The sequence below is a fragment of the Manis javanica genome, chromosome 2 (genome assembly GCF_040802235.1).
Source record: "Manis javanica isolate MJ-LG chromosome 2, MJ_LKY, whole genome shotgun sequence".
In the NCBI taxonomy this organism is placed as follows: domain Eukaryota; kingdom Metazoa; phylum Chordata; class Mammalia; order Pholidota; family Manidae; genus Manis; species Manis javanica.
Window position 1 is genome coordinate 7,165,093 of NC_133157.1, and position 20,785 is coordinate 7,185,877.

Sequence of the window (20,785 nt, forward strand, 5' to 3'; positions counted from 1 at the left end):
CGAATTCTTCCCCGTAAAGGAAAAATTACTCTTCACTAAAGCAACCAAAAGACCAAAATACTTTATAAGCTTTCATTTTTGAAGATTTTGTTGATCAATTTTTCTGCTCACAAGAATCTATAGACTCACTAAAAGAAATTTGAACATGACTAAAATTTGTGAAGTAGAAATGGAAAAATTCCTATGTTCCTTGCCCTCTTTTAAAACAATGGCAGTTTGGTGACTGTGCCTTTGGAATCCCCCCCCCCCAAATATTATACATTCTTTTCTGAAACCTTTTTTTCACAGTACACTGGGGAGGCACATGTGAATGGAAATAAAGATGCCTTGCCCTTTTAACGGCTATAGTTTTCCATTGTAGGCATGACACTTCATATGCATTATATAATCGGTCCCCTCTTGATGGACATCTGGTTGTTTCCAAAATTTCACCCCATTTACATAATAACTGCTTTCATTTTGGAATGTGATTCAGCAAAGCTTCACAGTTTTTATGGGTCTATATCTAGTAGTCAGTCTTCTAGGAATCTATCCTAAAGAAATAATCCTAGAGAAAGAAAAATAAAATTATTTATCTACAAAGATGTTCATTGTCAGGTATTTATAAATGCTGAAAAACTGGAGACAATTTAAATAACTACCAATAGGAAAATGGTTGATTTTATAATAAATAAATTCAAAAGAATAAATCTACTCAATAAAATATTATGATAAACCTATTCAATAGATATTATGTAATCATTAAAAATGTTTATGTAGACTATATAATAATGCATGTTATTAAAAGAAAAAGCAGAATGCAATATGTTCACAGAGTGAATACCTAACAAAGTAAATAAACCTATGCATAGAAAAAAAGATTGGAGGACTAATTTAGTGAAAACTTTTTGGAGAGCAGCCTTGTAGATGTTACCAAAATTGGGCATGCTTATACGCATTGACTAGGCAATTCTATATCTAGAAATTTGTCCTAAAGAAACAACAGGAAAAGTACTACAAATACTTCTACAAGGATGTTCACTACAGACAGCACTGTGTGTAAAAGAAAAAGAAAAGTTGAAAGAACCTAAATGTCTGCCATTAGGATACTGAATATATGTCATGCCACATTTCTACAGTGGAACGCAATTTGGCAGCTCAAGGGCATGATCTTTATGTAGCTACATGCAAGGATTCCACTATGTCCTGCTCAGAAGAGTTCATGGGTCAGTGTGTGTACTGTGAGTCCATTTTGTTTAAAACTAGTGTATATTTGTAATTAGGAAGGGTGAGCGGCTCGTAGTCTGTCTCTGGGGTTGTGGGAATACAGAGAATTTTGCTTTGTGCTGTTTGAATATTTTTATAACAATCATGTATGATTGGAACAAAATCAATTCTGATCATTTCTGTTTTTTAAAAAAGAGTGTACTTGCAAGAATGGTACAAAAATCTCAGTGGCTCTGGAAAGGCAGGGCGGTTGCCTTCTTTTTATTTTTTTGGTATTTTCCAAATTTTCTGTCCTCGAAAATGTACTATTTTTATAGTTAAAAACTGAGGTTTAAAAAAAAATTTAGTCATACCTTATCTTCTTTTGTAAAGAGATTTGAGGCAGCTTAAAGTAAACTTGATATTTTTAAAGTTTAACAAACATAAGATTGTGTTGCTTAATATTCATAATGCAGTGGGTCCATGACTGAGATGTCATGATAAACACTATGCTACGGGGAGTGCAGCCCAGATTTTATTCCACCTAGAACAGGCACTGAGTGGATACTAACTCGCTCGATCCGTCCCCATTAGGCACAAAGTGGGTGAAAGTGAGACAGGATAATGGAAGGTGCACGTGACCAGTGGTGTCTGAGCCACAGCTGTAGTACTGATCTGGGGTGCAAAGTGGCAGCAGATGTGCCCACCTCCCAGCACAGGTGGCTTTCCAAGTGCAGGTGAGCCTGGGCTGCCCCCGAGGTTGATTTAGCTGCCTGGGCAGGGGCATTTGAATTCTGATTCTCATGCACTGTCCTCGGAGGAACTGCCTTCAGACAATCCTCAAAATGCCCAAAAGTAGACAAATAGGAAAAAGGCATCTAAAAGGTCACAGAAAACTCAAAAGAGGCTGACCCTGTCAAGCACATATGGATTACTGCTAAGTAAGTAATCCAATATGCTTTTAGGCAAATTGGTTTTGAGGGGTAGGGATAGCTCCCTCACCCCAAGGGGCCCTGATTCCAGATCTCCTCCTTCGGCCTCCCTAAATCTCATTCCCACTATACTTTTCTTTTCTGAGACTCAATTTCATCATCTGTAAAATGGGGATAATCCTACCCACTTCTTAGAGTCGTTGAGAGGATTAAGTCAGATAACAAGGGCGCTTGCCCAGTGCTTGGCACACAGCAGGCACTCAATAAATCGCGGCCATCTCCTTATCATCAGTGCCGTGGTTGCCATTCTTACTGGTGGAAAGGGGCCACTGAGAATGCTTGGGCTGGAGCAAAGTCTTCTGGCAGAGGCGGGGCTGCAGGGGTCAGGAGCACAAGCAGAGCCAGGGTTATAAGCGGGCACAGAACCTCAGGGCCAGGAGTCACCTGGCCAGCGTGGGTGTCTGAGGCCATGTGGACGGCCAAGAGGCTGTCGGACCTGCTCGGCAGATGGTTCTGCCCACGGGGGTCCGTGACCATGAGGAAGAGACGGCCAGGCCCAGCCCCGCCCTGGCGGCCGTCATACCTTTTCGCTACACTTTCTGATGGTGGACGTGAGCTCACTGACTACCATATCCACACACTTGATACTGGGCTCTTTGAGCTTCTGCACCTGCTTTTTCACTGTAGCTTCAAAAGCGAGGTCAGGTGTGAAGAGGCCCGTCCTGCACCCAGGGAGGAGGAGGGGATGGAGGAGGAGCGGCCACGGGCGGGTGGGAAGGCAGGCGGAGGGGGTGAAAGCCAGGCAGGGCCCGGGCCCGGCGGGGGGGTGGAGGATGGCACAGGCATGGGGGGAAAGAGAGAGACACCACACCGACACAGAGAAAACGAGAGAGAACAGAAGACAATGTGAGCACGGGACCCAGCCCTCCCTACTGCCCACCCAGGGCAGCACCTCCCAGGTGCTGCGAAGCACCCCTTGCCCACCAGGCTCTTGTGGGTATGGGCAGCAGGGGCTTCTGAGGGACCAAGACCCTGCTCAGTATAAGGCCCCTTACTGAGTTCAGATCCTCTCCCTGGGGCTTGGCCCCTCACCCCTCAGCTACACTGACACTGCCCTCCCTCTCTTAATGCCATCTTTGTCACAGCCCTGGGTCCTCCTAAGGTGCTAACACAGGCCAGGACCTCACCTACCCATTCTGTTCAATTCTAGGTTTCTCAGCCCCTCCTACATTCACCTCATCCTGACTGCAAAGCCAGCACAATTCCCTACCTCCAGCAGGGTTGCTGCATCCAGCTGCCCAGGCTGTGCACTGCTCAACTCCACAGGTGCCCCCCTGGCAGAGCCTGCGGTGCACATGATGCGTCCTGGAGTTGCAGTGCAGCTGTCTGACCTCTACTCTCCAGCTCCCTGCTCTACACCTGCCCCTCCCTTTCTCCTCAAGGGGCTTCCTTCGCCTCTCCTCCAAAAGGGTCTGGAGGAACTCAGTCAGAAAGACAGAGAGAGAAGAGGAGGAAATACAGAAAGAGTGGAGATGTTGATAGAGAGGGACCAGGGCAGCGGTGGGAGGAGGAAAGGAAGGGAGGCTGATGGGTGGAATCAAATGAGCACTGGTCCTTGGAGTCCAAAGCCATGGCTTTGAGTAACAGCTCTGCCAGCTCCAGGCTAATATGACCTTGGACAAGTCATTACTTCCTGAGTCCCCGTTTCCTGCTGTGAAATGGAAATTTTCCCTGCCCTGTCCTGCCCTCTGTAGGTGGTTCTGTGAGGCTCTGATGGCAGAGCGGTGGAGGAGGGCTCTGTCTCTGGAAGGCCAGAGTTGTGGATGGAGAGGAAGGGAAAGGTCCCGTGGGAGGGTCCGGAGAGGCTGGAGTGAGAATGAGGGGGATGAGGCCGGGTATGTCACCTCTCTGCAGGGCCAAGGTTTTCTCAAGGTCCCTCCCTGAAGCCCCCAAAGATGACCCCACCTCTGAGGGCAGGGAGGGGGCTCAGGGTCCCCTCAAGGCTATTCTCCCTGAGCTGGGGAGCTCCTGCTGGGCTCTCAGGACAAATAGCCACCATCGTGCCTGGCTTACCATGTCTAACCCCTTGGTCCCCTAGGCCTGGGGCTGGGGGTGGGTGAGGCCCCCTCAGAGAGGCCCCCTGTCCTGGCCTGTGCTGGCCTGCCTCCCCCACCCCGCTGAGGTCTGTACATGCTACCCGGAGGCAGTGGGGGCTGTGGGGAAGGAGCAGGGCAGCGGTGCAGGATGGGGGCAGAGGCGGGGCCGGCCCGGCTGCCGGGTTACCTTCTTGGTGCACTGTCTAACGGTGCTGATTAGCTCCGAGATAACCATGTCCACACACTTGAGACACGGTTCTCGGATCTTCTTCACCTGCTTTTTCACAATGGTCTCAAAGGCCATGTCTGGGGTAAAGAGCCCCGTTCTAAACGCCCGGAGCGGGAGAAGGGCAGTGTCACAGGCCAGCTCCTGCCAGGAGTGCCAAGCCAGGGCCCCGCCCTGACTCCCTGAGCTCTGCCCTTGGGGCCCTCCCCTCCCCCTCTCTGGGCTTCAGTGTCCCCATCTGTAAAAAGGGCAGGAAGGATTCTAATGACTTTAAGGTGATGCTCTTTGAGGCAAGACAAGGTCTTATCTTTTATGTCCTTCCTCTTAAGATTCTGTCTCACAAAAGGTCCAGAAATGATTTGAAACTGCCAAACTGTGTTCTATTTAAGAGTCTTTCTGGGAATAAAGCATTTTATTTTAAGACTAGTGGAGAGATTTATTTTCTGTGCCTTGGCTAATGCTGTTAACAATCTGTAAATTCCAAACTTTGGAGCTGAACCTGCACGAAAGCAGCGACATGTTGCTCTTGTTCACTGCCTGGCACCTGGCAGGCGCTTTACATTTTCTTGTTGCACGAACAGTGTACATCAGGGCCCTGAAGGGAGGCTAAGTCTCTTTCTGGAGCTCTCTCTATCCCAGTCCCCCTTCCTGTCCGTGGGCTTTGGGGCTGGTGAGGAGGGAGGTGGGCGTGAAGCCGGGCCGACTTTGGGCTAACACGAGAAATGGGTCTGGAGGGTTGAGAGGCCCCATCTGATCATAAAAGGACAGACCAAGTCCCTAGATGTTCCATCCCAGGCCCTCCCCAGTGGTTTAGGCAGCTTTCTGCAGCTACTTAGATAAGACTACGGGGACCTGTCTCATTCTAGGGATGGGCAGGGGCCTAAGCCCACACAGTGCACTCCCCAGCCACCTGTGTCCTGGGCTGTGCTCAGGTAGTCCAGCCTCCAGGCCCTGATCCCAGGGACAGCAAAGGAGGACAGCAGGTTTCAGAGATGGGGTGTCCTTGGCCTCCCATCCACCTCCCCAAGCCAGAGCCTGTCTGAGCTGGGAGCCAGAAAATCGGGGGTGAGGGTACTGGGGACTAGGACTCTTGGTCCTTCCTGAGAGAGGCTCACTTAATCACTCCCCATGACTGTGCGCCAGGCCCCCTGCCTTCCGTGTCGGCCCCCCTCCCAGGCCCAATACATGCCTAATGCCATGGATATTCTTGATGGCATAGCTGATCTCCCTTCGGAGTTCCTTCTCGTCAAACTCCATCTGTGTAGAAGAGCAAGAGGCTGCTGGTCAGGGCCTGTCCCAAGACCTGGGAGGTCAGGACAGGGAGGCCCCACTCCCAGGACAGAACCAGGGCCTCTAGAAGGGTCAGCAAAGGTACCCTGGGCGGGGGTAAGTCCTGAGATCCTCCTGCCCCTGGGGAGCCTGTCCTACCTTGACCAGCTCAAAGGGGAAGCGCTCATGGAAGATCCGGTTGATACGGGCTCCCCCCGACAGCTCATAGGTGTCAATCTGGTCCCCTGATCCCTCAATGCGCTTCTCAAAGTCCACGGCAAACTGCTGGACCATCCTGGGGGGAGAGTGCGGTGGCCTGAGGGGGCAGCAGCTGTCCAGTGGAAGGGCCCTGGGAGTGCCCTGTGCTGGGAGGCTGGAGGGAAGGGGCAGCTCAGCGGTGGGGACTGAGGTACTGGGGGGGGCGCTCACTGCAGCAGGGCCTTGGTCTTGCGTGCAGGGTCATCGGGACGGAAGTTCTTGTACTCTTCCACCTCCTTCTCGATGGACAGCAGCTGGCTCTGCAGCTTGTTCCGCAGCCCTGGCAGTGTGTCCCGGATGTGGTTCGTCAGTTGCTGGGGGTGGGGGTGAGACAAGGGTTAAGGCCACGGTCATAAACCCAGATGCTCACAGAGCCAGGCAGGGACCAGGTGCTGGGGACCCATGAATGTGGTGAGGTGGAGGGCTAGAGAGGCCACCCACCAGAACGGAAGCAGCCTGTGGGCAGGGCCTGGCATCCAGAAGGTGTTCACAGAGGTGTATTAACTGAATTAATGAGTGAATAATGTAATAGTCAACAGAAGCCAGAGTCTAGATTTTTATTTGAAATTACCTGATTTTTGACTAACTTAATGTTTTTACATGAAGTTAAACACCACAAAGACCAAATGAAATGTGTCTGCGGCATCCCTTGTATGCTTGGGGTTTATGGCCTCCCTTAAGGTAATTATCAAAGTTCAGGGGCTCCCTCTGGCTGGGTCCCCATACACAGTATCTCCCTGAACCTGCCCAGTGATCCTATGAAGGAGGGTCTTACCACCATCATCACCATCTTATCATCATGAGCAGAAACAGAGGTTCAGAGAGAGGAAGGGAGTGTCTTAGTGGGTGAGGGACAACCTGGGATTGGAACCCAGGTCTGTGGCCTCCAGGATCCCCAATTCTGCCCCTATGCCACACTGTTTCCCCACTTCCCCCCTCCAATCACACACACACACACACACACACACGCACACACACACACAAGTCCCTCAGTTCTGGAAGCCCCGTTCCAGATGGAGAAAATCCTATCCTAGGGAAGACCCTGGAATTGCTCATCTTGTCTCCACATCAACCTCTCCCCATGTCAGAAGGAAACAAGGTTTTCAGCCCAGTACCCTCTAATCCTGGCCCCCAACCCTTGTCAGTGCCACCCTCCACACAGGTCTTGGTGTTCTCTGCACCCTGGAGAGTTACAGAGCTCCCCTCTCAGGGCCCAGACACGGAAAGGTCAGCAAAGCTGCCGCTACCGGCGCTGTGGGACTGTGGGTGTGTTGCTTTGCTTTTCCAGGTCTCGTTTGTTCATCTGCATAATGGGGTTGCTAACCTCTGCTCATCACCCTCACAAAACTCTTAAATGATTCTGTTGTTAGTTCCGCCAGGCCTCATCGTGCCCCAAGTCCCTACCTGGTTGAGGACCTTCTGCAGGTAGGGGGTGCCCATGCGGTCAGCCAGGTGGCGGTAGGATGGGTGGGAAAGGAAGAACTTGCGCTCGGCGGCCAAGGCAGCCGTGATATCCTTCTTGCCGTCGATGTCCTTCTGGCTCCGGTTCACCACCCCAATGTAGCCTGTGGGCGGAGTTGGGGTCAGGGGCAACCAACCAGGCTGGGGACAGGGAAGGGGAAGGGGAAGGGGAAGGGGAAGGGCAGTGGAGGGAGGGGAGTGGCCTGCCAACCTCTGCGCAGGGGGAGCAGCTTGTTCTCCAGCACGTCACGGGCATCTGTGCCCTCGTCCATCAGGTCCAGCTTGGTAATGACCCCGATGGTGCGCTGACCTGGTGGGGGCAGCAAACAGGGCTGACTTCATCCGCACTCGCCCTCACACAGGAGACCCCACGCATTCCCACTCCCCACCCTGCTCCTCCATCTCCCTGCCCACTTCCTTGCTTGCCCACTGCCTGCCTCTGCGCACCCACCATTCATTCTGGTGGCCAAAATGACTTTTAAAGACCCTGCAGTAGCTCCGTCTTACACTGAGAATAGACCCCCTGGCTGCCTTGGCTGCTGGTGGGAGCCTACCCTGGGGGTCCACCTCCTTGGCGATCTTGAGAGCATCAGAGTTGGCCAGGTCGGAGTTGGCTGGGGACACGGCCAGGATGAGGCAGTTCTCTTTGGTGACGAACTGCATAAGCATGTCCCGGATCTGGAACTCGATGTCAGCAGGTTGGTCGCCCACCGGGACCTTGGTCATTCCGGGCAGGTCCACTAGGGTCAGGTTCAGCACTGGACAGGGAAGCGAGGGGGAGGACTCAAGGTGGGGGGCGTGGCCGTGAGCGGGCGGATTAAGGAACGGGGCCGAGTGTAGAGGGGATCCGCTGGGAGTGTGGCGGTAGGATGACAGGATTACGGAAGCGAGAGATGCTAACGCGACCGCCCGTTGGGGGCGTGGTAGGAGGTGGGCGTAACCATGGGGGTGGAGCTTGTGGGGTCAGAGGCGGGGTCACTGTGGGGGCGGAGTCTGCAGGAGACGCGGAGCCCGCGTAGGACGGGGGCCAGAAAGGGAGGGGACAATAAGGCCCCAACGGGCGGGGCTAATCGGGGTTGCTCAGATTGGGGGCGGGGCCACGTCTCACCGTGCGGCGAGTAGACGCGGAGGTTGATGGGCACCGGTGAGATACCCTTGTTGGTGCCGGTCACCCGGTCGGTCTCAGCCTCGATCTCCAGGCGCACCTCCTCAAAATCGGTGAATTTCTTCCCCTTGCAGTGCAGGAACTCGGCATATTCTGCCCCAGAAGCGGGCGAGAGGGGGATCAGAGAGGTGTAAACATCACAGCTCCGAACCCACCCAGGTACATCTTCCACTGGGGTGGGGCAGCAGGGAAATAGACCCCACACATCCCTCAAACACTGCCTTGTCTCTCCTCCCTCCCCACAATAATGCAATGTCTCCATTATGCATTTTTATCCCCACTGTCCAGATGGGAAATCGAGGGCCAAAATCACACAGCAAGCAAGTTCAGCGGCTAGGCTGGGCCTCTCCTTGAGGTGGGTGGGTGGCTGGAGAGGCCAGGATGGGCTGCTGGCGGACGAGAACACGTACCTGTGGTAGCATTGACCAGCTGCAAGACCAGGGGGCGACGGGTGACGATGCCAGATCCTCGGGGTAGGAAGTCTCTGTAGTACATTGGAGGTGAAAGGAAGGTCAAGGTCTACGGAGACTCCCTCTATCCCAGGGGCACCTGTCCTGTCATTAGGAGCTCCAAAGCTCCCCTAAACTGCCCCCCCCCCACCAAAACACACCTTAGCTCAACGGCTTGAGGTCACTAAAGGGAGATGGCAGACAAGAAAGATGATAGAGCCTTCCCCAAGTCCCCTGGGTCACGGAATTTATGCATCTGAGCTGCCAGGAGACAAGAACAGCACCCCTAGACCTCTCTCAGGTATGCCCTGTGTTAGTTCTGAGCCAACAGGAAGTCCCTGCCCCAATCCAGCTACTGCCATTCAGCTCAGGAGGCACTGAGGCACTGGGTACCCCACATGCCCAGGTGTGCAGTGGCCACAGAGTGGACGTCAAGGAAATGGAGCTGCACTCCTCCCCTCCCTTTCACTGTTGGAAGAGCAGCATCTCACTTCCCTTTCCAGGGTCCCCATCTGACTGGAGTTGAGGATGAGGGGATGGGGGAAGGAAGAGACAAGGAAAAGGACTCATGCTTCTTAAGTGCCTCCTGCATGCTGGGCTCTTGGTAGGCAGTATCTCAGGGATCACACAATAGCCTCATGGGGTAAGTGCTGTTCTTATCCCCACTTTACAGATGAGGACTCAGAGATGTTCAGGTTACAGGGCCAGTATCTAGCAGAGAAGGCTCTGGACCCAGGTCTGTTTGATTCAGTGAAAGCTCCCTGCACCTTCAGCTCCCCACAGACCCACCTCTGAAGGACTGAACTGAGGGGTCCCAAAGTCAGCCCCTACCCTAGACCTGATGTATCTGAGATATCTGCTCGTGCAAATGGCAAACTCAGCAGTCCTTCTGGCTAACTCTTGTGGGTGTTGATTCTCTGTCCTGTCAGCTCTTCTCACCTCCCCACCCACTTACAGTCGCACATAGGCCAGCAAAAGCCTGAGGGTGGAGGCTTTTTCTGGGACCAGGCTGTCAGAATCTACAGTCATGGGACTCCCTGGACCCAGGAAAGGGGAAGCAGGCTGGAGCCTAAGGGACTGTAGGGATCCAGCCAGCCACTTCACCCACAGACAGACACATGGAGGCCCAGGAAGGGGAAAAGACACACCCACTCCTACAGGGCTTGCACAGGGCCACAGCAAGCTTGGGGTCTCTTGCCTCCAGCCCAGGGCCTGACCCAGACTTACACAGCTTCATGCATCCCAGGGTCAGGGCAGAGGGTCCTACAGACAACCACAGGCCCAGGCTCCTGGGTTCAAGGCCAACTAGTTGGGCTCTGGGGAGGCTTCTTCCATCTCCTGCCCTCATCCTGCCCCTCCTCTGGGGAGATTAGAGGCTAATGGGGAAGACCTGGCCACTTTAATGGGGAAGGAGAAGGATTATAAATCCTGCATTTCTTCGTCATTTCTAGGTGCCAGGCAAGCACTTTTCATTTTTGCAAGACTGTGAGCTTCAGAAGGGTGGAGCTTGCATCTTTCTGCCCAACAGTGTACCCCAGTGCCAGCACAAGGCTTAGCACAAGGAAGGTAGTTAACAAATGTTGACTCAATCCCCAAGAAATTAGAACAGTGCTCTGATATGGAAATTGTCATTTTACAGATGAGGTAACTGAGGCTCCGAGAGGTGAAGTGACATATCCAAGTCACCCAGTTAGGAATGGCAAAGCTAGGATTCAAACCCATATGTCTATTGGACCCCAGAGCCCGGGAACTTCCCTGTCAAACTCTACTCCCTAAACCCGAGAAGCCAGACTTGGTTTTTTTCTGTAATCCAATTCAATTCAGTCTAGGACATATTTGGGAGCAGCTGCTCTGTGCCAGGCCCTGTGCTGGGCTCTGGGGATGGTAGGTGATGAGTCAGAGTTCCCTGCCTGGAGGAACTCACAGTGTGGTGGGAGAGACAGACAAGTAAACAGATAATACGATGCAGTGTGACATGTGCTGGAACGGAGGTGTGCCAGGCAGCCTAGGGGAGGAGGCAATAGTGGGTGGGGGCAGGGAGGACTGCCTGTCTCTATCTCTCCCATCCTTTACTCATTTGAGAAGGTGACCCCCCTGGTATTTGGGATCTCCCAGGACTGTGGAAATGGGACATTTGTTCTCACAGAGGCTAGGGTGGACATGTGGGACCCGGATCCACCCTCTTCCCCACCAGCATCTCACCCAGCTATACCATGGCAACAGAAGTTGCCATGGCAACAGCAGGAGGGGCTGGGAAGGATGGGACTCCTTACAGAGAGCCCCTCATGTTGCCACACGAACCTTCCCTGGAGCTCTGAGAGGCCTCCCCCTGCACAGATGGGCCACCCTGGCAGGCCTGAGGGGTGGAGGTCAATGAGGTGTTGCAGAGACAGTGCAGGGAGCCCCGGGCCCAGCTGGAGGGAGGGTGTCAGGGGTCTGGAGAGCCTGCCCCCAGTCAGTGCTTCCCAGGGCTACTAAAGGACAAGCAGCTTATAGGAAATGGAGATTAAGAGGGCAGGGCCACGTGTAGTAGCAGAGCCCCTGCTCAGTGAAGGCTCTCTCAGGGCCAGGGTGGGCATGGCCCAGGTTCTCAAAGTGAGGCCCTCACATGGCCTGCATCAGAATTCTCTGGGCGGTTTGTTAAAAGGCACATTCCTCAGACATGCTGGGTGAGAATCTCGAGGGAGGGGTTGGGAGGACTGGCAGGAGAGGAGGGGTCTGGATCTTCAACACAATCCCCATGTGATTTTCATGTTCCCTTTCGAGTTTAAGAATCACTGGCTTAGTGGTTAGAAGCCAGTGCCAGGCAGGGGCCCTGGGTTCAAATTCCCCATTCCCCAGCCTGGTGCCCTTGGGCAAGTTGCTTCAATCTCAGCCTCAAAGTAAACTGATATTATATAAACTGAGCAGCATCATATACCACATATGGCCGTGGTGGGATTCACGGAGGCTTTTCCCGGAAAGAGCTGAGCCCATGCCTGGTGCAAAATAGGTGCTCAGCAGTTTGAGGAGGCTGCTGGGGAGTACCTTCTGTTCTCAGCCTCCTCCCTAGGAGGATTCCCAAATCTCAGCAAGGAACCCTAGATCCTGAAGAACCATCTGCCTCTAAATCGGACCTTGGGATTCTGACCACAAAATGTTAGCTGGAAATGATGGATATCGAGCAGGAGAAGCTTTCAGAGACCATCTTATCCCGTCATCATTCCAGAGAGTGGGACAGAGGCCCAGAGACAGGCAGGGAGCTGTGAGGCCACGCCGCGATGGGACAGGTGGCCGGGGGCTGCTTCCCAGCCCCACGTCTGCAAGAGCACCAACCGATCCCCCATCCGGACTGTGAGCACCTCATCCCTGCCAGCTTCCCATGCTTGGCCCAGGCCTGGCACATAGGTGTTCAGGCGATACTCAGAGAAGCCAGCATGGGCATGGAGCTCCATGGCCTTGCCCTTTACCCGGACACATGGCCACAGCACTCTGCGGTGGCCTTGGAGCCTCCCCAGTGGGGATTCAGGCCTTATCTGGCCTCCAGACAGCCCAGCTCCTGCTTAGGTTGAGGGAGGACAAAACAGGTGTCCAGGAAAAAGTGTGCCAGGCCCACCAGCCTTGGTGGCTGTGTGGGAGGGGTGCACTGGACAGATGGTGGTTTCCTGAGGCAAGGCACCCAAACCTGAAGCACAGGGAGGATTAAATAAACACCTCAGGGCCTCCAAGTGCCACACACTCCCTGTCTGAACTGGCACTGTCACCCATTCTGGAGAAAGTATGCCATAGGTCTGAAGTGACCCCCACCCCTACTCTGGTACCTGAAGTGTCGGCCAGGCCTCAGGGACCCTGGTTCCTAGGTTGTGTTGAATGCAAATGATGCCAGAAAGGACCAGGCTTAGTCTTCTATTCCCCGGGCTCTGAATTCAGACAGGCCCAGTGCTGAACAACAGGACTGCTACTTCAGAGTTGTGTGGCTATGGACAAATGACCATGCCTCTCTGAGTGTCAGTTTCCATATGGGTTAAATGAGTTGCTGTGACGCTTATAAAAGTTAATGCCCGAATAAATAGTAGCTACTAGGATTATAAATAATACAACTGTTGTGCAGAGAACACAGGCTGGGCTCTCACAAGCGTGTCACCAAACGATGCAGCAGGGAGGGAGTTGGAAGGTGGGTCTCCTGGGGCCTGGCCAGAAGAGTGGGTGGGTGGGCCGGGATATTTCCTGCCAAATCTTGCACCTGGAAGTGGCAGGCAAGGGGGGTGGGCAGGCTCTGAGATGCCCTCTGAAGCACATGGAGCTGGGGCGGAGGTGGGAGTGGGTGGGCCAGGAAATACAGCTGGGAGGAGGTGAGGCTGCCTCCAGGCAACAAGCCCCTCTCTGTTCCCGCTGCCCCAGGAGGCCGCAGACATGCCCACTGCACACAGCCCATGTATTTCCAGTTGAGGTTGGAACATTTCAGGGCAGTCCTGGCCTTGGCTTCCCCTGGTATTCTGACATCCCGAGAGCAGGGACTGGGCTGGTCCTGTTTACTCCCGTATACCCAGCACCCGGCATGGAGCCTGGCAGGGAGCCACCACTCGGGACACCCCTGGAAGCCAAAAGATGAGCTCCTCTACTTTTCCCACTGTCACCCTCATTGTACAGGTGTGGAAACTGAGGCCCAAAGAGGGGAAGAGTTGTTGCTCAAGATCATAGTGCAGGCTGGTGACATGGGGGGACTTGTACCCAGAGCTCTGGACTCCAAGTCTGGTGCTCCCTCTACAACAACCATTTTCCCTGTTAGAGAAAAGCTATGATCTCTCCTTCCATGCTTCCTACCTTTCTTTTTCACTTCTTTCCTTCCTTCCTTTCTTTGAAGTATTGATGACTTTATATTTTCAAAATGGAAATAGATTCCTCTTTTGCCCCCTCCTTTTAGAAACCTTATGTTCTCTCTTTGAAAAAGTGTTTAAAAAGTAAAAAACAACTATTATTCCAACACCTGGGGATCACCCTTGTAAGCATGTTCTCCAAAATAATAATGATCACGGTGCATACTGATGGGTCGCTGGCTGCTGGCCAAGGGCTCTGCTGGGGGCTTTCGGATCCACGTCATCACGAGGCTTCTCTTTGGGGTGAGGGAAGTGTTCTAAAATTAGATTGTGGTGATGGTGCACAACTCTGTAAATATACTAAAAGTCATTGACTGTGCCCTAGAAACAGATGAATTTTATAGCAAGTAAATTCTATCTCAATTAAAGATGTTTAAGAAATCTGTCCTCTCTGTTGCCGCTTGCGTGGCTATGTGAGGTCAGTGTGACCAGTTCCCCAACTTCAAGGGGAAGAAACTGAGGCTCAGAGACAGACAAGTCAGGGGCTCCTCAGGCACCCACATTCACACGAGGCTCCTCTCCACACTCGGGTAGCAGCTCTGCCTGCCTAACAGCTCGTCATGGATATTCCCCAAGTCACTGGTTATGGAGCTCCTGCTGGATCCTTATTTCTTACCACCAGCAGCTTGATGCTAAGGACTTTTAGTTCCACCACTAAATTATTTCCCTGCCCCGAACCACAGTTTCCCCATCAGTGAAATAGGACCCAATCCAGTAGCTCCCTCCTAAGGACTGTTGAAGAAATACCCTGAGATCCTGGCTGTGGAAGGATCTAACAGGGTGCCCACTGGTGGCACCACGAGCCACCTGAGTGCCTGTCACCTGCTAGGCGCCTTGTGTGCACTAGAAAGCATTGAGTTCCTTCACACTGAGAACTCAGGTCAGAGGTGCGCAAGCATTCACCTGCTAAGACTTTTCTGCCCATTCTGGCTGGTGGCCTCATTTCCCTGCGCTCAGAGCAGATGCATCTGAGCCGGAGTGGAAGAAGGGTGCCCCAGCAATGAACGGCGAAACGTTCACAGGAACCGTACTTGGGACCTCTGTTTGCCAGGAGCCCTCAGTCCAAGGCGGTGGGCCTCTTTCTTCTTCCAGAGACCCTCACCCTGGGAGAAACTGACGGCCGGGTCACAGAAGGAGAGAGTGGTCAGGGAAGGCTTCCTGGTTGTGAGACTTGGGAGGATGAGCCAGTGAAGGAGGAAAACGGGAGTGGTGAAGAGCCTCCCAGGCAGACAGAACAGCACGCAGGAGTGAGAAACAGGCATGGCCGTTTTTCCCAAGAACAGCAAGATCCCAGTGGACCAGCAGGGAGCAGCTGGAGGGGAAGCAGGGCTAGGTGAGGCAGGCTGCAGGGGCCCGGCCCAGGAGGGCTCTGCTTGGAGGGCAAGGGGCCAAAGGGGGCTTCAAGCTGAGGGGGTCGGTTTGGGAGGTCAGAGAGAATTCCATGCTGTCAGGTGGAGAACAGGTTAGGGGCAAGAGAGAAGGCTGCCCAGGTGCTGAGACAAAATGATAGCAGCCGAGGGAGACAGGGAGAGGGACAGAGGCAGGACCCACAGACTCGGGGTGGGCTTGGAGGGGAGGATAAGAACAGGGAGGCTGATCCTGGGGCCTCTGTCCACTGAACACCTTAAAGCCAGTATTCCTTTTTCCCCTTGCCTGTAGTCATTTCAAGTTGCCAGAGCTGTCTTCCCCAAACAGCTCTTGCTCCTTAGCCAGATTTCAGTCCAGGAGGGGGTAAAAGTGTCAGAAGGAACCCCGGGGACAGCAAAGGAGAGGGTGGGTAGCGGAGGGTGGGCATTCACATGGAGGCAGGAGACCATGACAGGTTCCTGTCCTGTCTGATTCCATTGCTGTGTGACTTCAGGCAGACTCCCTACACTCTCTGAGCCATTTTGCCATCTGAAAACGTGGGATGTTTCTGTGCTTCTCCTATAACAGGCTGTTGGTTCCAAGAAGACAAAAACAGAGTGATTGGGGCCCTGACACTGGGGCCCCACACTTGAGGGGTCCCTCTTTGGATCTCTGGCTTCACCCTACCTATGCAGCAAGGGGTCCCCAGGGACTATGGGTAGGTGCCCAGCTGCAGCTGTGCTCCCCTGCGAGGCCACACCTAAGTGCCCTGGCCTTCCCTCCCAAGCAGCCTCAGGCCCCTCTCCAGGGTCTGCACTCCCGACGCTGCCTTCACTGCTGGGGGGCAGCCCCAGGGCCACAGGGAGATCCCTTCTGGGGCCACGGGTGGACTGGTGCATGAGGGCGAGGTGTCCACATGGGAGTCCCCAGGAGGCCTCTTGCAATGTCGGATGGAGTGGGAAGAGACAGGGCAGCCTGGAGAGAGGAGCCACCTGTCCCTGCCTTCCTATCTCATCACAGAACTCTGAGAAGTCTGAAATTCTAAATGCAAACCCAGCCTGCCAGGTTGTTGTGAAGGTGTGTTTGTTAAGTGCGAGAGCTTGTGTTGTAGTTAACGATTCCATCGCTTGATTTATAACTGGAGCATTTAGACACACGGCACGTGGGCCCCTGCTCCTGCTCCCCGCCTGATGACGCTGCCTATACTGAGCTCCTCCGCCCCTCCCTGCCCCTCTGCACCGGCCTGCCTGCATCCCCTGCCCCGAGGTTCCAGCTCTCTGACCCAGCCAGGGCTTGGGAAATTCGATTCTCTTGGAGCTGGGATCAGATGGCACCTGCCAGAGTTTCCTTTCATTCCCAGCTCCTTGGGGCCACTGAGTGGGGCAGAGGTTTGGGGAAGATGTCCTCTGGGTGGGATGTCACGTGAGTCTAGCTGTAAGTGTGCACTCAGCATGTGACAGGTGCTTGTTCTGAGCACAGAGCATGGCTGCCTGGTGGCACAATGGGCTCTCTGGATGGGGGCGGCTGTCCAGGGGCCACTAGAGCCTCCCTGACCCTCCTGGTCTCACAGCAGCCTGTGCACCTCACTCGGCCACACTGCCCTCTGTCTTCTAGCCCAGTGGCTTCCTTTCTGCCTTGGGCCTTTGCTCAGGTGGGACCCTATACCTGGAGTGTGTTCGCACCTTTGCCCGACCAAGTCCTGTTCTTGTTCAGGTCCAGCCTTAAATGGTACCTCCTCGGGGGCCTTCTTGGCTCCCTGACAGCTCCCCTCAATTCAGTATCAGGCTCCTTGTACCATTCTTCAAACATACAACAAGAGTTCTTTGTGTGATTTAGTGTCTGTCTGCTGCACTCAGCTGGGAGACCCCCAAGAGCGAGGATGGGTCCAGCTTGCTCCCAGCTGTATCCTCAGGGCCTGGCATGCTGCAAGTGCCAAGGAGAGGCCAGTTCCTTCCCACCTCTCCAGCCAATGACTTTCTACCCACGATGTCTGTTATCCCCTAATCCTCTTCAGCCTTAGTCTCCAAATCTGTGAAATGGGACCACTAAGATGGGTCTCAAAGTGTCCAGAAGAAAGGACAGACCTTAGTAATGAGGAATGGGCTGTCCTCCATGGAGGGGCTGGGGCTGCCCAAGAGAGGGGCTCTCAGAGGCCAGAGGCCGGCACCATGCTCATGCTGGGGTGAGAATGGGGACGAAGGGCAGGGGATTGGTAGGAAGCAGGGAGCCTGAGCAGGGTAGGCAGAGTCACCAGAGAAACCCAAAACCTTGCCTCCTAGGATGCATCTTGGGCTCTGGGCAGAGGCTCACCCACAAGGCCCCCTATTCCCCGCTGGGTAGAGAGGATCCTTGCCCCAATTCCCACTCTAGCCCACCTCCCAGCCTGCACCTATGCCCAATGCAGGAATAGAGCCAGACTGTCCTCTGTACCAGGCCTTACCCTGAGGGCCTCTTGAGAATTTCCTCATACTCAGCATGATCCCATGAGAGAGGTCATATCACCCCATTTTACAGATGAGAAACAGTGGCTGAGCAGAGTTCAAGAAATATGCCCAAGGTCCCTCAGCTTCTATTGGCAGAGGTGAGCTACGAACCCAGGCTGGATTCCAGAGTTTGAGCTCTCAGCCCCAATGCCTCATTCCGCCCCCACCACCCTCTGCCCGCCTTGGATTCCCCAGGGGCCAGGAGGGTGTGGAGGGTGGGCACTTCCCATTTGTCGGCTTGCCTGGCACCAGAGTGAGCGAGGCCAGGGGCACTGGAGCCCGAAGCCTGTCCCAGGACACCGCACTTGTGGCACCATATGGGTGTTGTGGGGAGGGAGCACACAGCCAGAGGCAGACAAATGGGAGTCTAGTGCACCCGGCATCTGCTTGTGCAGTGCTGGGGTGTCCTGAGGCCCACGCACACTCCTCTGTCTGCACTTACTCCCCAGATGAGCTCATCCACTCATGGGTTTAAATCCCATCTCCACACAGATGACTTCCAAATTTTTATTTCCAGCCCATCTTCCCCCTGAGCTTCCGACTTGCATCACCACACTGCCCACCTGACATCTCAGACTCAACATGTTCAAAATCAAGCTCCTGATCTTACCCTCCCCCGCCCCCAAACCTGCTCCTCCCGTACTCGGTTAATGGCACCAACACCCACACAGAATCAAAGACACCCAAGTCATCCTTGACTCCTCTCTCCTTGCCCTCCATGTCCATCCACCTCCAGTCTAATGGGACCTTCCTCTAGAATATATCCTGGAGCCCACCCTGTCCTCTCCTGCTAAAGCCCTGGTCCAGGCCCCATCGCCTCTTGCCCAGCCCAGCAGCCTTCCTGCCTTTCTCCTGCTCCCCCTCTTGCTTCCCTCCTCAAGTTACACACTTGCTGGAATCAGCTCCTATCACTCCACTACTTAAAAGCTTTTGACAATAATGAATATGAACTCAAACTCCTCACCCTAGTCTAAGGGCCTCCAGATCTATCCCCTGCCTAACTCTCTGATGTCATGACCCCCTTGCTCGCCAAACACAGGCCACAGTGGCTCCTGTCTGTTCTTCAAATACAAATTTGTTACTGCCCCAGGGCCTTTGCAGTTGCTGTCCCCTCAGCCTAGAAGTGAGTCCTGCTTCTCCTGGCCAGTCACATGGCTTCTCATCTCAGATGCCACCACCTCCTAGAGACCTCTTCTGACTCCCTGTGGAAAGCAAGCCCTTTCTCCTCCCAGCACTGACCACACTCCAGTTGTCTTCTTCACATATATGCTCGTGTGTTTACTATTTCAGAGAATCCTGCTCTGGAATGCAAAACCTTTGTCTTTTCTACTGTGGACGCTCAGTGAATGTCTGAATGAATTAGTCTCGGTTTTCCCTTCTGTAAAAGGGGACAAAGAAATAGCTCAGACCCAGACAAGCCCTAGCTGGGTCCTGGGCAGCTGCTGGGCCACTTGCACTGCAGAGCTGACAGCAGGGCCCTCCGGGGCGCCCAGGAGCCCAGGCCAGCCTGCAGCAGCCCCTGCTTCCCCTGATGGATTTTCCACTTCCTCTCCACGGGGCGTTAGCTCCTGTGAAGCCCCAGGAGGCAGAGTCTGTTACCATGTTCGGGAGTCTGGGGACCCAGCCCTGGGAGGCGAGGTGGGGGCCCATGAGGGAGCAGGCAGGGCTGGCTGGGGGCCCCACTGAGCCTCAATCTCCCACCTGAGCCCCAGCCCGGGCCTCCTCCGAAACGCTGATGGGGCTCAAATAATGCTTTCCCACCCACTCTTCTACCTCAGGCAAAGCCCTCCTCCTCTGCCCTGGGCCCGCGTCCTCCTCTAGGGCCACTGCCACAGGGCACTGGGGGGGCCAGCCAGTGGGCCTGGGCCACCTGGGGCAGAGTTCACACCCCGCTTCACCACTTGATAAACAAACTGTCCCCAGTCAGCCTGGCCTGCCGCGCTGCATACTCACTGGCACCTCTGTCTCGTGGACAGTGAATCCAGGTCTGTCCTGGTGCGCACAGACCCCCAAGCCTAACTGACTGTCAACGCCTCCCTCCCGCGCGTTTATGCCCGTGAACCCACTGGAGCCCCACACTGCCCTCTCAGGAAGGTAGAGCAGTGGCTGTCAGTGTCCCCATCCCTCAGATGGGGACAGTGGAGGTCCACACACCTGCAGGTCTCTGTGCCCAGTTCAGGGCCTGGCTCCTGGAGGCTGACAAGGCCAAGACTAGGAACTGGGCTTAGGAGTCTAACAGACGCTGCCCTGTCTGGCTGGGTGACTCTGGGTGAGGCGTCTAACCTTGGGCTCTCAGTTTCCTCATCTGCAGGATGAGCATCATGGTACCTGCCCCATGGGGCATTTGTGAGCCTCCCGTGAAGCATGGTACAGGGGGCATGGGAGGGGCCCAGGAAATGGAGCTGAGGTCGCCTTGCCCTCCATACCCCCTGCCCAGAACACACAGCCTGGCACAGAACAGGTATTCAGCTAATATCCAGCGGATGAAAGGAGTGTGGTTCATAGCCTATGAAGTGCTGGATATCCACGCAAGCCTTTTAAAGCACTAAGGCCTCTGAGCCTTACTGTCTCCAGAGGCCTCCCCACCCCCTTACCCTGACTGCCGGGCCATGGAAGGGGACCATCTGTGTGTCTCTGCAGTTTGGGGGTCATGTGAGCAGGACGGGGGCTCTGTGGGGGCCGGTCTCCAGAAGACAGACGGCCTATCCCTCTGCTGACCAGGTGGGCCCTGCCACCCCCACAGTGGCTTTCCAACACCCCACAGATACACTGCTCCAGTCAGGACTGGTCCCTCTCACCCCTACAGCTGGTTCTGGGCTTCTCGGGTTGTCTGAGAGGCAGGAATAACCAACCAGTCCAATTGTCCACATTGGTGATGAGGAAACTGAGGCTCAGAGAGGGCAAGTGACTCGCCTGAGGTTTCACAGCAGAGCCTGGCTTGGACCCAGGAGGTCTCCCCCTAGAAGTGCTGTCCTGAGGAAGGCGCCTCTGCCCCTTTCTCCTGTGTGCCATTTTCCTTAGCCCTGAAGGTCACTGGAAGAAAACTAGGGTTTCTGAA

The 20,785-nt window shown here is 54.3% G+C and overlaps 1 protein-coding gene across 22 annotated transcripts in view; it reads right to left on the reverse strand.

Annotated features, from left to right (window-relative positions):
* DNM1 (dynamin 1) overlaps nucleotides 1-20,785 on the reverse strand; it is a 41,595-nt gene that overhangs the window by 19,420 nt on the left and 1,390 nt on the right. For 16 of the 22 annotated variants that reach the window (XR_012125931.1, XR_012125929.1, XR_012125928.1 and 13 more), the window contains exons 2-10: nucleotides 9,003-9,076; nucleotides 8,536-8,685; nucleotides 7,982-8,185; nucleotides 7,639-7,737; nucleotides 7,371-7,531; nucleotides 6,138-6,280; nucleotides 5,868-6,003; nucleotides 5,629-5,696; nucleotides 2,701-2,839 (exon numbers count right to left, since the gene is read on the reverse strand). Coding sequence is in view for 15 of the 22 variants with exons in the window: in XM_073223811.1 (XP_073079912.1) it covers nucleotides 2,701-2,839; nucleotides 5,629-5,696; nucleotides 5,868-6,003; nucleotides 6,138-6,280; nucleotides 7,371-7,531; nucleotides 7,639-7,737; nucleotides 7,982-8,185; nucleotides 8,536-8,685; nucleotides 9,003-9,076 (1,174 nt within the window). In the remaining 7 variants the exon portion in view is untranslated. Of the gene's footprint in view, nucleotides 1-2,700; nucleotides 2,840-4,400; nucleotides 4,540-5,628; nucleotides 5,697-5,867; nucleotides 6,004-6,137; nucleotides 6,281-7,370; nucleotides 7,532-7,638; nucleotides 7,738-7,981; nucleotides 8,186-8,535; nucleotides 8,686-9,002; nucleotides 9,077-20,785 lie in introns of all 22 variants that reach the window. The other 6 variants (XM_073223815.1, XM_073223812.1, XM_037008070.2 and 3 more) reach the window with 1 other exon arrangement.